At 35.6% G+C, this 25,931-nt stretch overlaps 1 protein-coding gene across 1 annotated transcript in view; it reads left to right on the forward strand.

The window, feature by feature from the left end:
• Nucleotides 1–25,931, forward strand: part of SNTG1 (syntrophin gamma 1) — an 879,206-nt gene that overhangs the window by 524,323 nt on the left and 328,952 nt on the right. Inside the window, exons 5-8 of the mRNA XM_028852663.2 lie at nt 2,885–2,941; nt 13,732–13,789; nt 14,610–14,653; nt 14,742–14,783. Of these exons, the coding sequence (XP_028708496.1) occupies nt 2,885–2,941; nt 13,732–13,789; nt 14,610–14,653; nt 14,742–14,783 (201 nt within the window). The remainder of the gene's footprint in view (nt 1–2,884; nt 2,942–13,731; nt 13,790–14,609; nt 14,654–14,741; nt 14,784–25,931) is intronic.

A 25,931-nucleotide genomic window follows, 5' to 3' on the forward strand; every position in this document is an offset into this window, starting at 1 on the left:
CTAGCGCAAACACAAACAACTGGGAACATATTAGCAGAGGTCACACCAAGAACAGTTCTTTCCCCTTTTATGCTTCCTGCTGCCTGCAGTGACCAATGCACAATCTTGGTTTTCGAACACGAAGTAATTTGTTTTGCCTCATCTCTCCTAACTTTCTTAAAAGTAAGCTAATGAAGAAGCAGCAACTGGAGGCACTAGCTAGGGTTTGCATGTATATGTGCGTGTGCCCAGGTGTTTAATAAAACATTAAGATAAGCGCTGTTTTTGAGATATTTTTGGTAGTTTCTGCTGACTCTTTAGTCTCTCCGAAATCTTTTCTGCATCAGCAATTTTGTATTTGATTTGGAACATGTTCTAAATATTCTCCACCAGAGATTAGAGGGTGGGCTTGTCGAGCATGAGTAAAGAAATTCAAAGAAATGGTTTTTGAGAACTCTGGGATGCTTGTTGTTTCTGTCAAAGGAAAGCAGCATTTCAGTACACATTTAGCTACTGAACAGCAATTACTGACCAAGTTTTCCTCATGACTAATGATTGCTATGCAAAATGCTCTACAAAATTTAGGGGATGCCATTTGCTGATTAAAATGCATTTGCTCTGATTGAAATTTGTATTTGAAGACAACTGATATTGGTTGTCTGGATGACTGCACCATTGACTTTGATACTGTTTTAAGGAATCACGTATTTACTTTTTACAGAAAAGGAAAAAAGGACATAGTTCCTGTCATCCGGGAGTTTTAGTTTAGTTGGTGGTCAGTTTTATAAAAGCAGTTTACCTATCTATTTTAGAGGAAAAATAGTCACTATTTAATTTGCCTGTTCCTGAATCTGAGTCTTCCAGAATTTGAGTTATTCTATGATGTAAATATATTAAAATGACTATTATATAAGAATCTCTGTGTAGAATATTGGAGTGTGTGTGTGTGTGTGTGTGAACATTAAATTTGTACTCTATGCCAGGGTCCTTTACAAATGTTAATTCTCAAAACAAAACTTTTAATTGGTATGTATTATTTATCAGCATTTTGCAAATTTGAAAACAGAGGCTCACAGGGCATAAGTAATTTGCTGAACATATGAAGTTGTGGCTATTTGAGTCATTGGCACGTTCGCTAACTTCAATTTCAATATTGTGTGCAATATTCAACTTCTCTTTAATGAATCATTTAATGAGAAATAATAAATATTAATTAATTATTAATTAGACAGATTGCACTTCTCCTGTTCAATAAAAAGACATTTCTAATACATATGTAGTTTATCTTAAATTATTAATAGATTTTTGTGTACCTAGAATACACATGTTTAACCTTCCTTTTTGCTTTGGTGTTTTATTTAATACCGCAAAGTTTAGTTTGTCTTATATTTCAAGTTGCTTTGCATAAATTGTTATACACATATAAACTTATTTGTGCAATTATAATTTTAATGTTGGTTTGAAAGTATGATTAGATGACAGATTATAAGAGTAACATAAGTATTTTAGAAATAGATGAAATTACTCAGCACATTGTGAAAATAAAGACAATTTATATCATTGAATGTCACTCATTTGCATTCAAAAATAATAATAATAATTTCTAAGTAAATATGCACCAATCTTCATCAAAAAGTCCTATTTTCAAAATTCAAAATAAATCAATATTAGTATACCTCAAATTCTGGTATGGAGATCTTGTTCTTTAAGCATTATTTTGTTCTATTCATAGAAACCAAACTTTTGGCTAAAAAAGGAAGTTTTTAACCTTGCCAAAATGAAGAGTCTTATGCTGTCTTAAAATATTTAGCAAGAGCCAGCAGAAGCACACATTCTTCTGATTTTCACTAGTTCTTTTTAAATGATATTATCTGTTCCACACAGTTTCTGCAGAATAAAGAAATGAGGGAAGCAATTCATCTGTAAGAAAGAGGGGTATTTCCATTTGGAAATGGATAATGTGGGCAAAAGGCATTTGTAGAGATATAGGGACAAGATAATAAATATATACCCCAGATGCAGGGGAAAGGGGTCAGTGTCTCAAATGGCTCTGCACAGGGGGAGGTTCAAGAAGGTTGATGTAATGGAGCAAGCTAAAAATTAAAGCGTTCAGCCCTATAACATGCCTCCACAGTAAGCACTATGTAGAGATGACTGCCCAAAATCAGAGCAGTATCGATTTTTCAAATTGAAAATTACAGGATTTGTCCAAATGTAGCTCTTTGTTCTCATGCCATCATCTTTGTGATTTTGAAGTTTTATAGGCCAGTGACTGAATTACTTCTATTGTGGAGAGGAAAAGAAACTAATTTTTAAAGTTGATAATTCAATTATCATTATTACTTAGATATGTAATGTATTAATTTTATGAACAAGCAATTAATTTATTGTGGACTTGGTTTATTCACTTTCAATCTAAAGTACTCATATGAATCATTTCTGTGCTGGCCACAGCAGCGTCCCAGCTTAGCTCTCAAATTCCAGGCAGTGATGGAGACAGGGCCATGGTTTACCAAGATCATATTTACCATTGCCTCTGAGTTCCTTTTATATAGCCTAAAACTTGTCATTTCTTAGAAAACATGAATACGTGATGTGGAAATAAGAAGAAGTATAAAAGTTTAGATTCCAAAATATGCCCAAAATAATCATTGAGAATAACTTATTTTTAAGAGTTTAGGAGTTTATTAACACTTTACTCTCTTTTATTTTGACAAATATCCCTTAGATTTAAAAGTCAAGGACTATTTTTTACAAAATGTGGAGCATCTATCCCACCACAAAAGAGTTCTCTTTTTTTAAAGAGCAAAAGCAAAACCCAGAAGAAAACCAAACAACAACAGAAAACGGTGTGTAAGTATAGTATTAGGAAACACTAACCATTCTTAAAAATCCTGTCTTTCAGGAAAGAACGGTGACCATCAGAAGACAAACAGTAGGAGGATTTGGATTAAGCATAAAGGTAGCCTGCCTTTCTAGTCTATCCTTACAAAGGCCGTGCCATAAGAGTTGAACTTTGGTGCATTTCAATGTTTGCTGATTAATCATTAGACAAGAATGGCTGTAGCAAACTTCTTAATATTTGGACTGGGATGTAAGTTAGGTAGGTTCTCACAGAATTCCTGCCAACTCTTACCATTTGATTTAGAAAATTTAGCAAAGAATATGGGAATTTTACCTTACCATTAAATATAACTCATTAACTTTCTTTATCTGGTTTCTTCGGAAGTGTTAAATATGATATCGTGTGCATATCTTTCTTTAACAAACTGGAGTAGGAAATGATGATCTGCAGTAAATAGAACATTAACAAGTTTCACACTTATAAAGCCCAATAGTAAGTGAGATATTGTATTCTGTTCATCTTGTTTATTTTTCTTTTTTTAAAAAGAAATCGGTAAATTTAATTTTATAGTGCTAGTCATATAGGATAGACTTAAAGTCTTTGCATAGCCTTTATTTTTAAAGTGAACACGTGTTCATTTCAATTTATTATCAAATTTTAAAGGCTTTCATTTTGTATATTATTGACTATTAGAGATGTGCCATATCTGTAATTTATTATAGAAATAAAGGAGAAATTTTTAAAGGATGGGAAATTATGTGAATATTGAAGAGTTAATCTCATGATTGCAATGCCTTTATCAAACCTACATCTCTTCATAGATAAATGAAGTTTAACTTTATAATTCTTAGGTTAGTCATTTGACTTACATAGGGTGAAAATAATTTATATATTTCAAGCACACATTTCTCGATATTTCAGCACAACTCATATCATATATGTATGGAAATCAGAACTCTAAATTTTGTGAACATCAGCTCTAGTTGACTTTGTGAAAATGACTCAGAGTAGAAATCAGTATGCAATAGTGTTGTACTGTCAGTGATAAGAAAAGAATATTGCTATACAGAGCATTGCCTTTAAAACATATTTTGTGCATTCGGTTTATCAAAGTGAAACTTTATTTTATCACCAACTAAGACCAGGGAGGCATGTAGAACAAATTATAGGATGTGGAAAGTATGCCATGAGAATTTCATCCCTCAGCAAATGAGATTTTTTTTTTCTTTTGGCCAAGCTGTTTATTGATATTGCGTAAAGAATTTAAAGGTACCACTTAAGATACTAGAAAATCCATGAATGAAATCCAATAGTGAGAGCTGATTTCATCTGAAATAATTATTTTTACTGAATCAGGCACTAACTCTATTTCTGGTAGTATTGCTTACATTAATTTTATGTCACCTAGAAACGTTCTTTTCCTTTTTTTGTTGTTGCTTGTATTTATAATTTAAACCCAATAATACAATGCTATGTATTTTTATTAAAATACCACATTTTAACCTAGTTTTTAAGCATCAATAATTTTTCTAAATAAATCTTTTCATATTGATGTTTTCACTATTTCAATCCAAGCAAAACTATTATGTGTGTAATGAATAGAATAATTTTTGAATTAAATAAGCATGTAGTTTCCATTCAAATATTAACCAATAAGTGGTATTTGAACTATGATCAATATCTTATATTAGGATTAACAAAAAAGAACATTTTGCAAAATTCTTATGACACACACACTCTGATAAGAAATACAAACATCAAGTTAGAAGCAGAATTCGTATTTTGGTGTTAAACTATTTATTTGGAGTTTTCAGGAGCAATTTGAGCCTCTAATATAAGTATGCATATAAATATGTAAATGCATATCTTACCCTTATTTGCTTCAGTTAAGTAATCCTCACTGGCACACACCTGGAAGATTTGTGGTGAGAATTATTAATTAAAACCTTTATGGTCTCGGCTTAAGATCACAGAAGGAAGATGGTATGCTAGACAACTGAAAAATCATTTACCAATGTAGTTAAGACTCCTACAGGTGCTTGTGAATTCCACTGGACTCAGAACACATGGCATTTTAGTTTTATATTAAAAACACTCTTTAAGAAAAAAAACTTGGTTAAAGGGTAACAAATGTCCTTTTTAGACAGAATGCAGTCAAACGCTCTAACATGTGCTGCTAGAAGTCAAAGCCAGCTGGCCATGCCCTACACTCCTGACAAATCTTGGCTTGGGGACGTTCCCGTCACAGTCACCACTATGCACCGTGGTAATTCGTCGTATCTCCCGACAAAGTGGACAAGGACAGTGAGGAGGGGCTTCTTATGTAGGTTTGAGTCCAGTATTTTGTTGGTTAATATGTCTCACTGGCTGTGGGCTGTGGGCAACATGATGTCTCTGTAGGTACCAGTGTCCACAAATCCTTGATGTCTGCTGCTCATGTGCAATATTGCTGTCTCTCTCAAGCCCTGTTTCCAGCCGGAGTACCTTGTAGGGTACAAGTTGATGGGAAAATAAAAGTTAGCCTTTACCTTCATTTTTCTTATTTACCTTATATAAGACATTGTTCAAACTTCTGGGACAAAAAACGTGCAGGTGGCTTGGAGGTTGAGGCAGTTCTATGTCCCACGAGCTTAATTCTAGGACTTTAACTCTTCCCTTGAAGCACTAATACCAGATACGATGTAGACCACATTGAGGAGAGTTCCCATCTCAAAACTTCCCGAAATCCCGAAGAAAGTATGTATTTAGTAGAAATGAAAGGAATATTGTAATAGCTTTACATTTTACAAATGTGATTTAAATAAGTTTGAATCCTTTTTCTTTTCAAATTTTGTCTAGTTTTCTTCCTATTATTCCTTAATTTTCCTCTTTAATTTTTTGAAGTATATTCTTTGGAGTTTCTTACCAAATCTGAGCCTGTCCTTTACTTATCATTTCTTCAAATCATCTCCAAAAATGCTAGACACTCAATTTGAAAAAGACAGCCACCCAAAAAGAGTTCTGACATCAACTACATTGAGGTTTAAGGTAGGAATTACTGATTTATCTTCACGCACATATTTGTCCTTTAGGTTCCTAAACTCCCATCATTTTACAATAAGAATGTTTTACTACATTAATAGGTAAAGACCAAAATTACCTATTTCTCCATGTTAATTCTAAATAATAATAATAATAACAATAAAACAAAAGCAAAGCCAGAAATTACCTCTGAGCACAGTGTCCAGCTTTAGCTCATACTGCACATGGAGAAGCGGATGCCTTGACCAGAGAGGTGCCACACACAGGCTGACACTTTCACATCCCCATCTCCCAGTTTTGATGAACTATTTGTCTTCAGCTCCTAAAGTGAATAGAAATTCTTTTTAACCTCTGGGGAGAATGTCCCTTCCTGGATTGTGCTACTTTCTCTGCTTTCCCTGTCTCATTCTACAGTTATTCTTTCATTGCTGTTTAGCAAATCTAGGAGGATCAAATGAGTAACTGAGCCATAATGTAATGAGATGAAATTTGGAGGCATGACATACACATTTACGCCAGTCCCTCTGCTGTCTTTAAGTGAAGCAAACCCCTACTTTAGACCCTTGAAGGAGAGAGCAATGCTTCCTTCCTCTCTGATCAGAACCCTTCTAGGGTTTTGTGCACCACCCTTACTCGTACTCCCAGCCCTGCAGGCATCCTTGCTTATTCCAGCTGTTCTTTCTCTCAGGTTGCCTTTCAGAGGTGTCCTCACTCCTGCTGTAACTTTTGGTATTTTTTGACAGTGATTTAGATTTCTTCCTGCTTGTTATTATTTAATTTTCCGTGATTAAAACATCTCTCAGAAATCACACATTTGTATGCTTTTTATTTCTTTGTGTTAATTTGTCCATCATTTAAAAAAAAAATCAAGCTCTTCTATTTACTTTTTAAAAATGTTTCCACAAAAAGCCCTATCTGGGCTTCCCCCAAAGCTGAACAAAAGAACCACTAAACTTTCAACTCATAATCACATATTCTGTTGCCTGCTCTCAGTTAGAAACTGCTCCTTTGAAGTGGACAGATTCAGCAGGCTAGTGGCATCCTGCACATGGCCTTGGGCCTGGCTGTTTTTCTCTGCTGTAGCACCATTTCTACCGGCATTTCATGGTTCTTCTCCCAGCCTCACCGATTCTTGTCTCCTTCCCTCTTAAGTGCCCATTCTCTGGTCTGGACCATTCAAAGACTTGGCATTTATATAAATAACTTTAACAGTTTCTTCAACTACATCTGCAGAAATCAACAAATTTCTGCATCGTAGGATCCAATATTATTGTATTTTGCCTTATTCTTCTTATCAGAATTACCATAGGGAGAGTCAGGTTAAAGTCAGCCATCATCTTGCCCTTGTGAGGCTTTATTTATCTCTCATGTCTTTTAAAATCCAATACTATCTATCTGCACATTATTAAATTATACTTCTGACCATTGTCATTTTAAAAATTACCTCTGAGGGAAAGGAAGTTTTAAATGTTATTACTGTAAAAATATTTTATGCAGTATTTTCCAACAGACACAACTTTCTTATGCAAATATATAAATTATCTATGTCCATTAAATAAATGTATGCAATCAAAGGTGATTTCTATTTGGAAGCTTTAACACTGCAGCAATCAAAAATATAATTATAATCATTATTACTCTTAATCATCTTCTCATTTATAAATAAATTGCTAATATTTATGCCCCACTTATTAAGTGCCAGATTCTGAGCTAAATACTTTATATTTAGTTTAACTTGCCTTTATTATCGAGCGAAGTAGATAACTATTGTTATACCTTCCACAAACAATGAGATCAAGTGTCAAGAGGTTAAGTAGTTCATCTATTGTTATAAGCAGTAGAGTTGGACCTCAGTCCCCCTAGAAGCTGATAACAAAGTCCTTACTCTTAATAACTATGCTTTGAACTATGAGACCTGGAATAAATTACCTCAAAACTCTCTACTCAGGGACACAAATCATGTTTCCTCTCTATGCTGTTCACTTTCTGGTTTATTTAAAACTGAAATAAGGCCAGGCATGGTGGCTCATGCCTAAAATCCCAGGACTCTGTGAGGCCGAGACGGGCAGATCATTTGAGGTCAGGAGTTCAAGACCTGCTTGACCAACATGGTGAAAACCTGTCTCTACTAAAAATAATTTTAAAAAATTATCCGGGCATGGTGGCACATGCCTGTAGTCCCAGCTACTTGGGAGGCTGAAGAAGGAGAATCACTAGAACCTGGGAGGCGGAGGTTGCAGTGAGCTGAGATCATGCCACTGCATTCCAGCCTGGGTGACATAGCGAGTCTCTGTCTCAAAAATAAATAAATAAATAAACATAAAATAAAATAAAATAAAATAAAATTGAAATAAATGTGTCAAAATGACCAAGATCAAGTAAGCAATTTTGTAAGATAAAGGGTTGAGTACTAATTGTTTCAAATTTTCCAAATAAAATATATCTTTATACTAGTTGTAATAAATGTATTCCTTTTAACTTATTAGTGGTATCTGGGCAGAAATATTTAAATAACAACTGTTGCTATAAGTGCATGCACAAGCTTGCATACATTTTTCTGCATTTCGCGTCCCCTGTTATTTTTACTCAAGTCCAATTTGCTTGTTTTCACTATAGACAAAATGGATATGCCCATTTCCATCAAAAAAGTAGATAACAGGGCCGGGCACGGGGTTCACACCTGTAATCCCAGCACTTTGGGAGGCTGAGGCGGGTGGATCACAAGGTCAAGAGATTAAGACCATCCTAGCCAACATGATGAAACCCCCATCTCTACTAAAAATACAAAAATTAGCCAGGCGTGGTGGCGCGTGCCTGTAGTCTCAGCTATTCTGAAGTCTGAGACAGGAGAATCGCTTGAACCTGGGAGGCAGAGGTTGCAGTGAGCCGAGATTGTGCCACGGCACTCCAGCCTGGGCAACAGAGTGAGACTCCATCTCAAAAAACAAAAAAAGGAGATAACAGGAAGACACTAAAGCTTAAATTGAGGATTATGAATTAGTCCCAAGAATTAGTTGAAACCACTGGTCAATTATTTCAAAGACCATTACTTTTTTGTATTAAATGGCTTTATTGAGGTATAATTCCAATACCATACAATTTATACATTTAAAGTGTACAATTAAATTGTTTTTAGTATATCCATAGATCTTTGCAACTATCACGACAGTCAATTTTAGAACATTCTATCAATTCCAGAAGAAATCTCATATTTATTCATCACACTTTTATTCCCTATCTCCCCTATTTCACCGCTGAGTAATGACCATTTCCCTATTTTAGACTTTCATATGAAGGTAATCATATAGCATGTGAAAAAGACAATTATTTTTTTCCCAAAATCAAACGAAGTATGTTGGCAGACAAAGATAGCATCCAGAAGGATGATGACTCTTGCCCATATTCCTCCAGGTGATATTCCTTTACTTGCCTCTTCTGTAACTGTCCATTGCAGCTCTTAACTCTAATTACTGTTATTCTCTGCTTACAAGTAGTTTCCTTTCTCTAAAAGGAAAAGTAATGGTTAGCTCTATGCATCTTCCCTGCACCCCATGCCCCATAATATGATTGACTGATTGGAGCAATAATAATATTGAATTGAAAAGATTACTTGGCAAGACTCCTGATGCTCTAAAAGCAGTCCAGGTTGTATTTGGTGATATTTCACAGTAACACTGGTAAAATCATTGTGTTGAGTCCTTCTCAAAATGCTTTAGATGGGATTTTATATCCTTCTTCCTACAGAGCTAGCTATAAAATCCACTATGTGTTGTAAAAAGAATACTACAAAGCTGAACGATGTATGTGTGAACATTACCTAGGCTGTGCTTTAGAACACTGCCTCCTTTTTCCTAATCTTGGATTTCTCCATAAACTAGAATAACAGTGCTCATTTAATTCCAACATTCTCTAAACCATAGTCAGGAGCCACAGCCCCACCCAGGAGTGCCTTGGGGATAAGATGGTGACGAAAACCTTTTCCCGACCGCATGCCATTTATACTCCAGTAGGAAAGTAGACTTTGATCAAATTGTTACCAAAATAAATGTAAATCATAGGCATGATCCGGTGCTACATAACTGAATTATTTCAAGTAAGGAGACACTGAAGGAGGAGGCTTTAAGCCAGAATTTCAAAATGAACAGTTTCCAGGTTAGGAGGGAGGGAGGAGCATACCTGGCCAGACAACAGTGCATTCTCGTGTCCTTCAGGTTCAGGGCGATGGAGGTCCAGGAGCTGCACTGGAAGAGGGGCAGTTTAAAGATTCTCATTATTATTCAAGTGTCATGGAAGCCTATCACCTGTTTTAAACAGGGCAAGCCACATAATTTGATTATTGACTGGAAAACCTTACATTTCCCCATTTAGGCCCTGCACGAAATCTAATTAACTATAGCAGCTGAGCTGCTCACATTTTTTTTCAGTAATGAAGGCAATATGATTTTGAGTTCCAATTTTGTCTTCTGAGTTTTGTCTTACAATTTAGTAATTACTAAAGTCATTTTCAGAAAATAGTTTAAAAAGTATGTCAGGCTCCAAATGTCTAATTTAAAAGCAAAAAACAAACAAAAAAAAACAACAAAAAACAGTCCAGAGGCAGTGGCTTATGCCTATAATCCCAGCATTTTGGGAGGTCGAGGCAGGCAGATCACCCGAGGTCAGGGAGGGGTTCAAGACCAGCCTGGCCAACATGGTGAAATCCCTTCTCTACAAAAATACCAAAATTAGTGGGGCATGATGCTGGGTGCCTGTAATCCCAGCTACTCAGAAGGCTGAGGTGGGAGAATCACCTGAACTGGGAAGTGGAGGTTGCAATGAGTCAAGATCGTGCCATTGCACTCCAGCCTGTGAACAGAGTGAGACTCCCTCTCAAAAAAATAAAATAAAATAAAAACAGAATAACAAAACCCAAAAGCCATGTTTGGATTCAAACCACTCAAATTTTAGGATAAATTTTACATGTAAAAGAAAAATTATGGTAAAATAAATATTAGTTACATTTTGCATTACAAAGATAGTTATAATACTCTCCCCTTAACCTTGGGGGATACATTCCAAGACCCCAGTAGTTGCCCGGAACTGCAGACAGCATTGAATCCTATACTGCATATAATATATTTGCTTACATATGCATATTTGTGATAAAGTTTAATTTGAAAATTAGTATAGTAAAAGATGAACAGTAACTAATAATACAATGGAACAATTATAACAATACACTATAATAAAAGTTATGTGAATGTGCTTCCTTTCTCTCACAAAATACTGTATTGTACTGTACCCTAGATAACTGAAAGCACAGAAAGCGAAACACAAATAAGCAGGGGATTGCTGTACCAGTCTGGGTGTTGAAGAAAGAATGGGATTATTGAGCCAACCTGCAGAAAACCTCTATCTCAAAAGCCTTGTCTCTGGACACCAAGAATAGGTTTCCCAATGTCCCGCCATGGTAATTTGCATTAATAGTCTATGCATTAAAATAATTTGTGTTCAGTAGTAGAGTAAGAGAAAAGGGTGAAATGCAAAAACAGCTGAAGGAAAATAGTCTGATAACAGCCTCACTGATGAGACCAGCAAAAACATTGTTTTTCCCTGTCCCAGAATATCTGAATCACTATATCTGGATGATGGCTTCATCTTTTAATTTCACCTAAAAGTTCATCAGTTAATGACTCATTTGAGTTAACCAGCTTTTTCCTTCTAAGAAACGTAGATGCATCCTTAACATCCTTTCTAATTTCCAAGTATCTCTAGAGGCTATCAGTGACCTTACACTAGGCCTGGGAAAGCCTTAGACTTCATTAACTAATTCACTCATTCAATTCAACAAACATTTCAAAGAAAAACTAGACATTATTTCAGGCACTAGGTTTACATCAATGCATGAAACAAACTACCAATAACGTCTGTCCCCTGAAGAAATTTGCATTTTAGTTAGGAATGGGAAGGAGAAAGAAAACAGTAAGTGTGAGAAATGAATAAATAGCATGTTAGATACTGATAACTGTAATGGGACAAAATGGAGCATATAATAGGGGATTGGAAATTTGGAGTCCTAACTTATAAATATTAAGGATCTTTGAAGGGATTAGTCCTAATCTTGTTTACCACTTTAATGCTATGTGAGTTTCCTCATAAATCTTAATAGATGGACTATGTTAGCATAATAGCCATCCTTTATTCAGTGTTTACTGTGTGCAAATAAGCACGTAATTTCCACCACACTATCAGCCACAAATCACTATCTCTGCTCTAATCAGAGGCAGGGTCATCTTAGACACAGTCTGTGTTTGTTAGGGACACACAGACCAACCAGCAGAACAAGTGGGAGCCATTGTAACCTACACCAGTGTCTTCCCACATAGAGCTGAGGGGTGCAGTGCACAAATATTAGGTTGCTGTGAAACAGTGAGGAAAAGGGAATTGAGCAGTGCGCTTGAAATTCAGTGTGAGTAGGACAGTTTTCATTATCTTAATTATCATATTTCTTCTTAATATTCTGGAAGTGGAAAGGACTCTACTTGCCAAGAAAAAAAAAATTAAATGTTCCTGCTTTTTAAAAAAACGATTGACTATTTTATATTTAAGTATACTGGCAATTCAGTGTTAAAAATGGACATGCAAGGGAAAAAAGAGTATCTCTTCCAAAATAATTTTATGTGCTTGGAAAACAGAAGGCTTAGGTGGTTTACATATTCTGAAGATAGAACAACTTCAATGGAATTCAGACTGTCTTTTCAACTAGCCTGTGTTACAAGTTCTATGCTTCTTTTCATGTGTGACATTTTATTCTTTTATGTACTGATTTCATTTTTCGACTACTGCTTTTAACTTTCTCAACACTGTAATAAAAAAAAAAACGGGATTTTTGTTCAGTTTTTAAGGATTCATTTTATTTTCCTTCACGTAAATTTAGCTTACTTGTCTTTCTTTTTTCATATCTCATTGGGTCAAACAAAAAATAGTACTATTGCAGGCCGGGTGCGGTGACTCACGTCTGTAATCCCAGCACTTTGGGAGGCTGAGGCGGATGGATCACAAGGTCAGGAGATCGAAACTATCCTGGCCAACATGGTGAAACCCCGTCTGTACTAAAAATACAAAAATTAGCTCGGTGTGGCACACCTATAGTCCCAGCTACTCGGGAGGCTGAGGCAGGAGAATGGTGTGAACTTGGGAGGCGAAGGTTGCATTGAACCAAGATCGCACCACTGCACTCCAGCCTGGGCGACAGAGCAAGTCTCCGTCTCAACAAACAAACAAACAAATAAATAAATAAACAAATAGTAGTACTTCAATATTCTTGGCAGTATGTTTTACTCTGTAAAATTTGTAGTATGTGCTTTCACACAAAGAGGAATTCAATACTAAGGAAGGAAATGCAGATGAATCCCTGGTTTTTCATGCATATGCACATTCTGATTTTGTTTATCCATTTGTTTGGGTAAAGTTCTCTCTGCTTCCTTGGCATCCCAAGGGGTCACTGCACCACCAAAAGCCCTTAGCTGCCAGCATAGAATAACTTAGCAGGATACCAGTAATATATAATTATCTGGTGTTTGGAATCCTAAGTAAGAATTTCTATTGGACAGCATTGTTACACATTGAAGAGAATACCTATCTAAATACATAATCAATATTTGTTGATAAATGAAAACTTTCAAAGCCAGTTGTTATTATTGGATGTCTCAGCAAAATTCTAAACAGGTAGATAATTTTCATGGGAGCACTATCTCCTTAGTGGAGAAATTCTACAAGTTTATTTAAATTCTAGCCGGTATCCACTTAACATTCCGTTCAGAACCTGTATCGTTTCTTAGCTACAAGCAGCATTTTTTTTTTTTTTTTTAGATTAAAAAGTACAGTATATGATTTTCTCCTTTCAGGGAGGAGCAGAACATAACATTCCGGTTGTCGTTTCAAAAATCTCCAAGGAACAAAGAGGTAACGTGTTTAGAGAATTGTGTACCAGCCATTTCTTTAAGACATTGTTTTTGAAGTGTGACATGATATTTAAGAATCATAAATTATGATGTGATTGACTGGCTTCAGCTTCCCCACCTTCAGGCATTAGTGGCTGAGTTCGCTTCCTGGGTCCTTTCCCTTTATCCTCTTGTCGGGGAGGGCTTCTCTCACAGAAGGGGAACAAGGATGAAAGATAGGAACCCATGAAAGCAGGTATGAGTTAGGGACTGCACGGCTTTTCAGTTGTTTCATTAAACCAACAAAGATACAAAAGTAATGATAACAAGTCCCATTGAGTAAAGACAATTTAAAGTATCTGTTTTTCAGTTCTAATTTGCAATTTTACTCAGCTAACCATTCATAAGAAACTGTAGGAAAACTAATGGAGATATAAAGCAGATGTTGCAATAACTGAAATTAGTAAAACAATATAATGTTTAAAAATGAACTTGGAGCCAATTCCATAGATGACGGGTTAAATGTCTATGTCTTAAACTTTTTCACAGAGACCTAATAATCTTAAGTGCATTAGAAAATGTGGTCTCCTACCCTTAGAAAAGCGGCTCACTTTTAGCAACTGTTAGGTCTGCAATAGTAAAAGTAAATGTATCTGCATGTGCTTCAGTAATTAGACTGAATCATATTGTTTTGAATTTCCATTTTTTCTGGATCTTTTAAGATGCTAACCATATAAAACACTTCATTTTTATATTTGTAAATTGTATCTTTAATTAAAAGTCCTTTCATCTGAATAGCAAAAATAGTCAATATGTTATCAACTGTGCTTTTTCATTCACAGCGGAACTTTCGGGACTACTCTTTATTGGAGATGCAATTCTACAGGTATACATTTTATCATTATATTTGTGGTCAAAACATTAACTCAGTTTACAATATGCCATAGGAAACTATGCTTTTCTTTTCATTGCAGATAAATGGCATTAATGTGAGAAAATGTAGACATGAAGAAGTGGTGAGTTTACTTTTTCCTAATGTTATAATTTTCCCCATGTGCAAATAAGAATTTAGTGCATTGCTGAAGATTGTCATTTCATTCATTAGGCAGATATGACATTTATCCAGTTTGACATCAGATTTTCAAATGTTCTCTTGTTTTTTTTTTTTTTAATTAGAAATAGATTAATGAGTCCTATCAAGGATGAAATGTGTTTTGAAGTTCTTACTTAAAGATGAACATTTTCTATGTTTTTCCAGTTTTTCTATCTACCCCTACCAGTCAATGTCCACTAAATACACCATTAGGTGAAATGTATCTCTAAATCTCTGTAAGTGTTTAAAAGCTTATAAACAATTCATTTATGCCTGTAGAATGTCAGACAGTACAGGCATCCCTCTCTATTTATGGGATTTCACATTGGCAGATTCAACCAACCATCTGTAGAAAATACTTGAGGAAGAATAATAAGAAATAACAATCAATAATAAAAATAATTCAAAACAATATAACAACTATTACATAGCATTTGCATTATATTAGATATTACAGGTTATCTAAAGATGATTTTAGGCATACAGGAGGATATGCATAGTTTGTATGCAAATATTACAACTTGTTATATAAGGGACTTGAGCATCCATGGGTGTTGGTATCCTCTGGGGTCCTTCCTGGAACCAATCCCCCACAGATAGATTACCTAGGAACAAATGGAAGGACATATAAAGACTGCAAGTGTGTATTGTCTGTGTGTGTGAGTGTGTGTGTTTGTGTGTGTGTGTGTGTGTGTGTGAGAGAGAGAGAGAGAGAGAGAGAGAGAGAAGAGAGAGAGAGAACCTTAACCTCAAGGCAGACAGGTTTAACACTAGACAGAGTAGTCATCCAGTTTTATGGCGGTGTTTTCTTAGATTTGTGAATGTGCAGATTCCCAAGCCCTGGAATTACATATTCTAATTTAACAAGTTTGGGTGGGCCCAGGGATGTGGATTTTAGCAACCGGCTTAAGTGGTTCCATTATAGGTGGCTTCTAAATTCAACTTTCAGAGAAGCTGAAAGGTTAAGGAACTTCTGTTGGGGGTGGTGAAATGACATTAAAAAAATACAGAAAGGAACAAGACTGTGATAGGCATTCTGGGACATGTCTGTCTTGGTTGATTAAATATCATTCTAAAACCTCACTGATTTCTGTATCAGCTCCTATGGGAAACAGTAGAGGAGAAATTGTATTTAAAAGTTTATACTCAAAGGCCAAAGAAAATAAGGAATACTGTAGCCCTTTTGCTTGTCACAGCTCTAGTTTATTTGGGTTTTGAATAGACTGCTCCTCTGTTAAAAGCTATTTAGAGAAAACTATGTTGATACATTTCAAATCTCAGAGAGGCAACCTCAAGTGTCTGTGAAAAGCCACGGCTGCACAAGAACTGATATGAAGGAGGGTTTTTAATTAGGAACATTTGGCATAAATAATCAAGATTTTTTAGTATTTGTCACTTGTCTTTGTCTTCTTAAAATCTTATTTGAGCCATGCTCTTGCCACTCTGTTCTCAACTTTATGTAAAATATACATATTTCAAGTCCCAAGTTTCCTACAAATATGTGCAAAGAGAACTAATATTTTAGAACAAATTTGTAAACAAGTGAGAAACCAGCACAGCACAGAGCCTTCTATTTTGCAGATTCCTATGTAAATTTTAAATATAGTCACATAAGCCAAGCTGCTTGTAACTTGACTCTTCTTTCAAAAGCACAAAGTGATTTTAAACTCATTACCCAGGGAGTAAAAACAAGTGCATTCTCTTTTAAAACCACATGCTGTTAGATGGAATGCAATTTGCCCTTCAGAGGCAGGCAGCATGCTTAGACAAACTGAGATGGAGCTTTGATTAAACAGATTAGTGCGGCATGAAAGATTAGAACGCGCTAATAATTCCACTTCTGAATGGTGCTCATTTTGTTATAAAGGAAAGAAATTTGGGATTGTATTGCAAATTATATGTGGTCCTTCACAAAAAATTTTATTTTTTTCTGAGAAGCTTAACTCTACCAGCTTTGAAATATGAGTACTAATATTTTCATTTATATCTAATAATTGACTTTCCAACAGCTATTAGATGCTTTGTCCTCACTGCTTATTAGCTAAGCCAATAGACTTACACCTCAGCAGAACAGAGATATTAATTAAATGTTTAATAATAAACCTACAAGGGCAGAAAAAGTTATAACAAGCTCAGAGAATGTAGGTGGTTTTCAGTTAGCATGCTGATATACCACATTTCTTATTCCAAATAGCATGCTGATATGCCACATTCCTTGTAAAACACCAAATTCAGAAACAAATTGGGCAGGTATGGAAGCATGTTGTTTGTGCATATGTAACTTTTATTTTATACACCTACGCTATTCCTTGATGTTAGAAATTGTGCATTCAGCCTATGATCGGCTTTACCGTCAAACAGGCTTCAACAGTGTAAATGTTTTGTGTTGGAGTTATTAGGTTTGATTTATATAGAAGGGGGATTTTACATTGTCCAGGTAGTGGCCAGTACCTGGTGCTGTGAGCAGTGGGTGCTCAGTAGATTTGTGGATGGGATTCTGTAACCAAATGCCTAGAATTAGATCACGGAAGCATTTACATCTACTGTATATATTTCTCATGGGACCAGTACGGGAGTATAATAAGTGAATTCCTGGCTTCATTCACATCACCCACTGCATTCTTGCTGGAAGATTGTTAAGGAAGAGAATCTCACAGTTTCCTCATGACAGGAAACTAGAACCAGTGCCCAGCACTGCTTGGCATGCAGCATAGTGCATACATAGGGCTTCAATGCTCAGAAACAACTCTGCAAATCGTAGCTCAACCACTTATGAACATTGTAATTTAAGGTCAACAGAATGAACTAGCCTTTTCTATCTCTCTATTATGTATTCAAAAAAATGAACAATTAATAAATGTTGTGGGAATGAATGAGAATACTATATGTGAAACTCCAAGCATATACCTGGCAATTAAGTGGTCATACATTATTTTGATACCACCAAATGCCACCGCTCACATGCTGCTGCTCATCTCCCTATTCCCCCTCCATGGGCACTGCTGTGTCAAGGTGGGACAGGGTCTGCTTAGGACCCATGATGGGTCCTGGGGGGTCACACACAGACAGAGTCAATGCTGCTGCTCAGCATCCCATGCTTCCTTCAACAATTCCAGTGAGGAGTTGACATCGTAAAGAGTGGCAAGGCAAGACTGGCAGGACTGTGTGAAAAATGGGGATTCCTTGTTCATCCTAGCAGTGTGTCTTTTTATTTTCCATGTGAACATGTTTTGGAGCTTATGAGTTGTGCCTCCAAGACACCAAAACCCATCAAGGAAAGCGATCTATTGCCACTGCAGATGTTAACATTGATGCTACTCTCTTTGCCACTGAACCCTAAACACAGTAAGCTGATGGCCATCTCTATATCTTGTCATCTGTATTTTTCTTTTGCTTAACAAGTAAACTGATCACATATCAAGAATTATTTGGGCTAGGTGTGGTGGCTCATGCCTATAATCCCAGCACTTTGGGAGGCTGAGGTGGGTGGATCATGAGGTCAGGAGTTCAAGACCACCCTGGCCAACATGGTGAAACCCCATCTCTACGAAAAATACAAAAAAATTAGCTGGGCGTGGTGACATGCACATGTAACTCCAGCTAATCAGGAGGCTGAGGCAGGAGAATTGCTTGAACCCAGGAGGCGGAGGTTGCAGTGAGCTGAGGTCATGTCACTGCACTCTAGCCTGGGTGACAGAGCAAGACTCCATCTGAAAAAAATCAAACAAAACAAAATTAAACAACAACAACAACAAAAAAATGAATTGTGTGAGTGGCTGGGTGGCTGGACGCAGTGGCTCACGCCTGTAATCCCAGCACCTTGGGAGGCCCAGGAGAGCAGATCACTTGAGACCAAAGATTCCAGACCAGCCTGGCCAACATGGTGAAACCCTGTCTCTACTAAAAATACAAAAATTAGTCAGACGTGGTGGTGCACGCCTGTGATCCCAACTACTCAGGAGGTTGAGGCAGCAGATTTGCTTGAACCCAGGAGGCAGAAGTTGCAGTGAACTGAGATTGTGCCACTACACTCCAGCCTCTCAGACAGAGCTAAAAAAAAAAAAAGTACTTACCTGAGTGCCATCTATGTGAAAACTCTAACACTGAATACTTTTTGAGGCTGAGTACTTTGTGTGATAAGAAAGAATATATAAATAACTCTATATCACTGTAACCTTATTGGTATGTGGGCATCATTTCTTTTGATTTTAATAATTGAGTATACAAAAAATTTAAGAAAACTATTAGAAAGGGGCAATATGAAAACAATGTTTATTTACAATGGTCTCTAACATATAACAATGGTGATCTTCCTCTCTTCACCAGAAATAATAGGAAATAAGATTTAACTATAGCAGAAAAGTATTCATTGAGTAAAAAGCATCCTGGTTCTAACAAGATAATCCATTCGCATAACTGAAATTTCCATCTAACGAGACTTTTGAAAGAGTAAATCATCATTAGGCAAAGCAAGATGGATGCATAGCTGATTCCAGAGGTTGCCTTTTAAAGTAGCATTTCCGCTTTCAGACTTGAGATTTATGGGTTTCAACAAAAGTATGTTCATTTGCTTTTTGTTTCTATGATTTTCATGAATAGAATTTATTAGGTAATTTGAATTGCAAAAATTAACACCTAATTCTGAAGTCATGACTTTGAACTAAACTCTAAAAAAATTCATAATTCTAAAAGAATAGAATGAGTAACTAAAACTATGTAATTTAAAATGACACCTTCATACAATGAAAACAAATGCTGATAAAACCTAATGCAAAAATCCTGGTTAATAGCATTTTGCTTGTTATGATATATGCCTAACTTAATTTAAAATTTCCATTGGAGTAAGAACATATTCTTTTTTACTTTAATCAGACAAAAACAATACAAGAGTTATAACAAATCATCTCGGAAAAGGTATAAATTTATGTATTGCAACAATCTGGGAGGTTTTATGTGTCACCAAGGAACAAATTTAGGATGTGAGTTGAGCACAAAGATCATTTTAGATTAAAATATCATGAGGTACAAGTCATGTTTTACCTAACTGCTGACTATTACATTGTTTACAATCTGAAAATAGGTTTTGAGCTCTAAGTGATTAATACTTCCTTAAGAATTCTAACCGTACTGGATAATTTTTCTCTGAATTAACTTCCACCAAGGAAAGCCATATACAATGTAATTTAACTTTTAATGTTTCTCAGTGCTCTGGGAAATGTTTAGTGCAACCACAAAAAGGCCAGAAATACTGTCTACACTATGCCTGCTTTTGAAAAGAAATAAAATATCCTTGCCTTATTTTCATACTTAGCTTTGCATTAATACTTTTAGGGATGTCTTTTTTGCTAGACCCACCTGTCCGTCCCCTGTATAAGTTATGCATCCAGACAGCACAGGTGACATTTTAATGACATACATGCTTATACTGACCGCTGATTCTTATCAAATCTTTATTTGTGGTCTATTTTTTGAGTGAAATTGAACATCTTAGAGAACTGAAAGACCTGATTTTGCAAAGTTCCATCTAGTCCATCCCTTCAGCTGTAACAAAATACTTGCAACTGGATAGCTTATAACTAATAGAGGCTTTTTTTTTCCCCTCACAGTCATGGAGACTGGGAGGTCCAAGATTAATTCACCAGCAGGCTTGGAGTCCACTGAGGGCTGCTCTCTGCTTTAAAGATGGTATCTTTTTGCAGCCTCCTCTGGAAGAGATGAAAGCTGGGTGGGTCCTCACACAGCAGAAAATATTTGAAGGGCCAAGCAACTCTCTGAAGATCCTTTATGAGAACATTAGTTCTGTGCATGAGAGTGGAACCTTCATGATTTAATAACTTCCCAAAAGACTCTACCACTTGCTCTACCACTGTGGGGGTCAAGTTTCAATATAAAATTTGGAGGTACACAAATGTTCAAACCTTAGCACGTTCTATTAATGAGACAAAACCAGGCCTGAAAAACCAACTACTTATTAAAGCCCCAGCCAATTTCCTTGTAGAGGAGTCTAAAAACAGGATACACCCCAGCAGGCACACCTAAACCAGGTCAAATTGGGAAGAGAAAGCTGGCAGGGCAGGCATGGGTGTGCCTGCAATCCCTTCACACATTCCGCAGGGATCTTCTCAGACACTCTCCTGTCTGAGGGATTAGAATGAGGAATGTATGTTATACAAATTCTATAATTTTCACATAGCTGACATTTTATTTTAAAATAATCAGCTCATCAAACTGAAAGCCAAGAAGAAACCATATGACAATGGAGGTTTTAACGCAAGGTAAAAGTTTTGTCACACTTTTCCACTCTGTGATGTTGATAAAGGGCCTCATTCTCTCTCTCCCTCGTTTCTCTCATCTGAAGGATTAAGAGTTTGAAGTAGATTATTGCTTAGGTCTTTTTCAGGTAAAATGTTCAATTCTTTCATTGTCAAATAACACAAACATTTGTTAAAGCCTACAGAGCTGCAGCACACAAAGAGAAACCTCTAATGGGGATACCTATGGGCCTCCCTGGATGACAACGCATCTACACTGGCTCAGCAATGGTCACAAATGCACCATGCTGATGCAAGATATTAATAATAGGGGAACTCTTTGTATTCCTGACTCTCCAAATTCTCTATCAAAAGACAATTTTAAGGCCTTCCCAAGGAGCAAATGTACAATTTTAAGCAAATGAATACAGAGATGTGAGATTAGGCAAAATGTTTTTACTTCTCTCCCCTTTTGAAATACTTTCTATATGATAATGAATAACTCTTTAAATGTAAAAATCGTAAAGATAAAAGAGGAGGAGAATAGAAGACAAGGGGAAAGGGTTGTTGGCAATATTATTTAAGAATAGAGAGCAGATAGATGGAGCGGGGTGGGGGGACCTAAAGGGCCAAGGGGCTATAGTCAAAGTCACCATTCAGCAAACATCCCCGCTGCAGGCCTCAGACAGGAATCGTGGATGGGAGTGTGGAAAGGAAGGATTGAAGAGGTGTAGTCAAGAACAGGCAATCGAATTAGAGTTCAAGAGGCTCTGAGTATTCAGCCCCAGGCACTGCCGTAAGTACAGTGAGATGTCCATTATGGGCAGTAAGTGCTCTGTGTTTGTCCTTCCTTCAGCTCTCAGAATATTGGCAGCCGGTTTCACCACTCAGAGAAGAGGTGAGAAGATTCTTTTTTAGTGAAATTGATCTAACAAATAATCCACAAATAATACATTTGGACTCTCCTGGTGCAAACAGAGTTCACCCTAAACCTCACAGTGGAACCCAGTCGATAAACCATGAGTCCTGTACCCAACGCTGTCAATTTGCTTTTCAGTGTCTCACTCTGAAATATTTTGTGATACCAAAGGATCATTAAGATTTGAAGAAAATCAACCACATCAAAGGCAGAGGCTAAAACAGGAAAAAAAAATTGAGGAAACAGACAAAGCAAGGTTTATTTAGCAAAAGGATTTTATATTGTAATATTTTCAGATAGATGGTGAAAATTAATTTGTAAATGAATTAACGCTACCATTATATATAAAAGGAACATGCAGAAAAAGAAGAACTCTTGGATATTAACACTTTGATATCCATCTTTAAAAATTAGATTACAAAAATGTTGGGAAACATATCAAAATGGAATAAAGTAGCAAACAAGAAGGTAATATGGCAGATAAAGAATATGAGAGACAGCACATTCAATAATTTTGACATTGAACCAATGGAATTCAGAAATAAAATATTACATGAAATAAAAGGAGCATCCATTATCAAAAGAATAATACAAGAAAAATATCCAGACTTCTTGTATATGTTTTCCAGTAGAAACACAATACCAATTAAAAGAAAATGAAATAAAAGCATTTTACATGTCTATACTTGCCATGAAGTAGCATCAAATTTTGATATTACTCTGCATTTTCCTAATGACTAAAAATATTGAACATCTTTTCTTATGTTTGTTATATATGCCTATATCACCTTTAATTTAAATTTAAATTTTTCTTTAATTTAAAGAAGAAAATTTAAATTTAAATTTTTCTTTAATTTAAAGAAGAAAATTTAATTTTAAATTTTTCTTTAATTTAAAGGAGAAGGGTTCACTTCTTACTGATTTCTAAGAGTTTGTTTACATAATCTGGCTACAAGTCAGATATACAATTCGCAAATATTTTTTCCTCGTCTGTGGCTTAATCTCTTCAATTACTTAATGGTGCTTTTTGAAGCTCAAAGGTTTTGCCTGTTATGAAGTCTACTTTATCAATATTTTAATTTTGTCAGTTGTGCTTTTGGTGTCTTACTTAATAAATCTTTTCCTAATCTAAGGCCATACAGACTTACTGTCATTTCTTATTCTAATGTTTTTATAGTTTTAACTCTTATGTCTAGGATCAATTTTGAGTTAATTTTTGTATATGGTAAGGTAAGGTGTCCCATTTATTGAGAAGACTATTCTTTCCTATTATATTGCCTTGACACTTCTGTTGAAAATGAATTGCCCTAAATGTTAGAGTTTATTTCCATATTCTTAATGCTGTTTCATTAACTTATTCACATATACCAGTATTACATTCTTGATTCTTGTAAATTTGTACTATGTTTTGAAATTAAATGTTGGTAAGCCATCAAACTTTGTTCTCTTTAAATCTGATTGTTAAGCAAACTGTTTATATTCGAATGGTTTTGGTTTTTATTTTTATTTTTTCATTCGAGCATTTTATTTGACTCATGATAAGAGAGGAGGTAATTAAAATAAAATATTGAAATATATATTTATTTTGAATTTTCATGTATTTTTCTCCAAATGAAATACACGCATTTTATGCATAATGATATATATGTTTTTCTTTTTCAACTTTTATTTTAGATTGTGGAGGTACATGTGCAGGTTTATTACCTGGGTATACTGCATATTGCTGAGGTTTGGGGTATGAAAGATCCGTTGCTCAGGTAGTGAGCATATTATTCAACAATTAGTTGTTCAGACCTTGTGCCACTCCTTCCCTCCTGCCTCAGTGTCTACTGCTGCCATCTTTGTGTCCATGAATACCCGATGTTTAGCTCCCACTTATAAAAGAACATGTGGTATTTGGTTTTCTGTTCCTGTATTATTTCACTTAGGATAATAGCTTCCAGCTTTATCCATGTTGCTACAACAGACGTGATTTATTTCTTTTTTACTGCCATATAACATGTCATGGTGTATATGTACCACATTTTCTTTAATCCTCCATTGATGGGTACTTAGGTTGATTCCATGACTCTGCTACTGTGAGTGGTGCTGCAATGAACATGTGAACACGTGTGCCTTTTCTGTAAAATGATTTGTTTTATTTTGGATATATACCCGGTAATGGGGATGCTGAGCCAAATGGTAGTTCTATTTAAAACTTTTTGGGAAACCTATAAACTGCTTTCCACAGTGGCTGAACTAAATTACATTCCCACCAACAGTGTATAAGCATTCCCTTTTCTCTGCAGCCTTTATTAACAGACATTCTGAATGGTGTGAGATGGTATCTCATGTCGTTTTAATTCACATTTCTTTGATGATTAGTGATGATGAGCATTTTTAAATATGTTTGTTTGCTGATTCTCCATCCTCTTTTGAGAAGTGTCTGTTCATGTCTTTTGACCATTTTTTAATAGGGCTATTTGTTTTTTGCTTGTTCTATTGTTCCACTTCTTTAAAGACTCTGGATATCAGTCTTCTGTTGGATGCATAGTTTGTGAATATTTTATCCCATTCTGTAGGTTGTATGTATACTCTTTTGATGTTTTCTTTTGCTGTGCAGAAGCTGTTTAGTTTAATTAGGTCTCACTGTCAATTTTTGTTTTCATTGTAATTATTTTTGAGGACTTGGTCATAAATTCTTTCACAAAGCTGATGTCCAAAATGGTGTTTTCTAGGTTTTCTTCTAGGATACTTAAGAGTTCGATGTCATGCATTTAATTCTTGGATACATCTTGAGTTAATTTTTGTATATAGTGAAAGGTAGGGGTCCAGTTTCTTTCTTCTGCATATGGCTAGCCAGCTATTCCAGCACCATTTATTGAATAAGGAGTCCTTTCTTAAAGATAGTACCAAGAATTCTAACGTACTCATCACACATATTTCCCTAATACTAATATCTTTTGATATTATGAAATTACTGTTAATATATTGCTACCAAGAAAAGCTTGCACTTTATTCAGATTTCATTAGTTTTTACCTAATGGCTTTTTTTTCTTCTTATAGGATCCCATCAGAATACACATTGCATTTAGTAGTCATGTCTCTTCAGGGTTCTTGCTTTTGATTTTTTGATGACTTTGAAAGTTTTAAGTAGTACTGGCCAGGTTGTTTTGTAGAATGTCATTCAGCTGAGATTTTTCTGGAGTGTTTGTTTGTGTGTGTGTATTTGTATGTGTGTATTTGTGTGTGTGTGTGTGTGTGTGTGTGTGTGTGTGTGTGACCATACTGGGTTTATGTGGTTTTCCCAAGGAAGACCACAGAGTGAAATTGCCATTCTTATCACATCATACTAAGAGAAAACTACCAGCATGACTTATTACCATAGATAATAACATTGATTACCTGTCTGAGATAGAGGTTTACAGAATTCTTCATTGTAAATGTATTTTTTTTTTCTGTCCAGGCTGTTTTCAAGAAGTATGTCGCTATGCACAATGCCAATTATGCAGTTGAAAATTGTGCTTTACTGCGTGAGGGCAGGCTATCTACATAAATTATTTAGAATTCTGTTAACATAGATTTATCTATTTTTCTCAATTTATTATTTGATCATTTATTAAATCACTGTGGATGCACATAGATTTATTTTATACTTTGGGATATAATCCAATACTATCTTATATATTTTACTGGTCAAATGGTTCCAGTTTTGGGTATTGGGAGCTCTTTCTGTGGACTTCAGTGTCACTTTTAAATACCCTAATATAGTAGGGTTTTTTTTGTTTGTTTGTTAGTTTTGTTTTGTTCTTTGCAGCTCCTCAGCTTCTAGCACTAACGTACTTTTCAGGCTGATCTTGCATATTTCCTGCCAGTCTAAGAATCAGATATTTCCCCTAGAAGTTCTGCTTGCCTTTAATAG

The sequence above is a fragment of the Macaca mulatta genome, chromosome 8, assembly GCF_049350105.2.
Source record: "Macaca mulatta isolate MMU2019108-1 chromosome 8, T2T-MMU8v2.0, whole genome shotgun sequence".
In the NCBI taxonomy this organism is placed as follows: Eukaryota; Metazoa; Chordata; class Mammalia; order Primates; family Cercopithecidae; genus Macaca; species Macaca mulatta.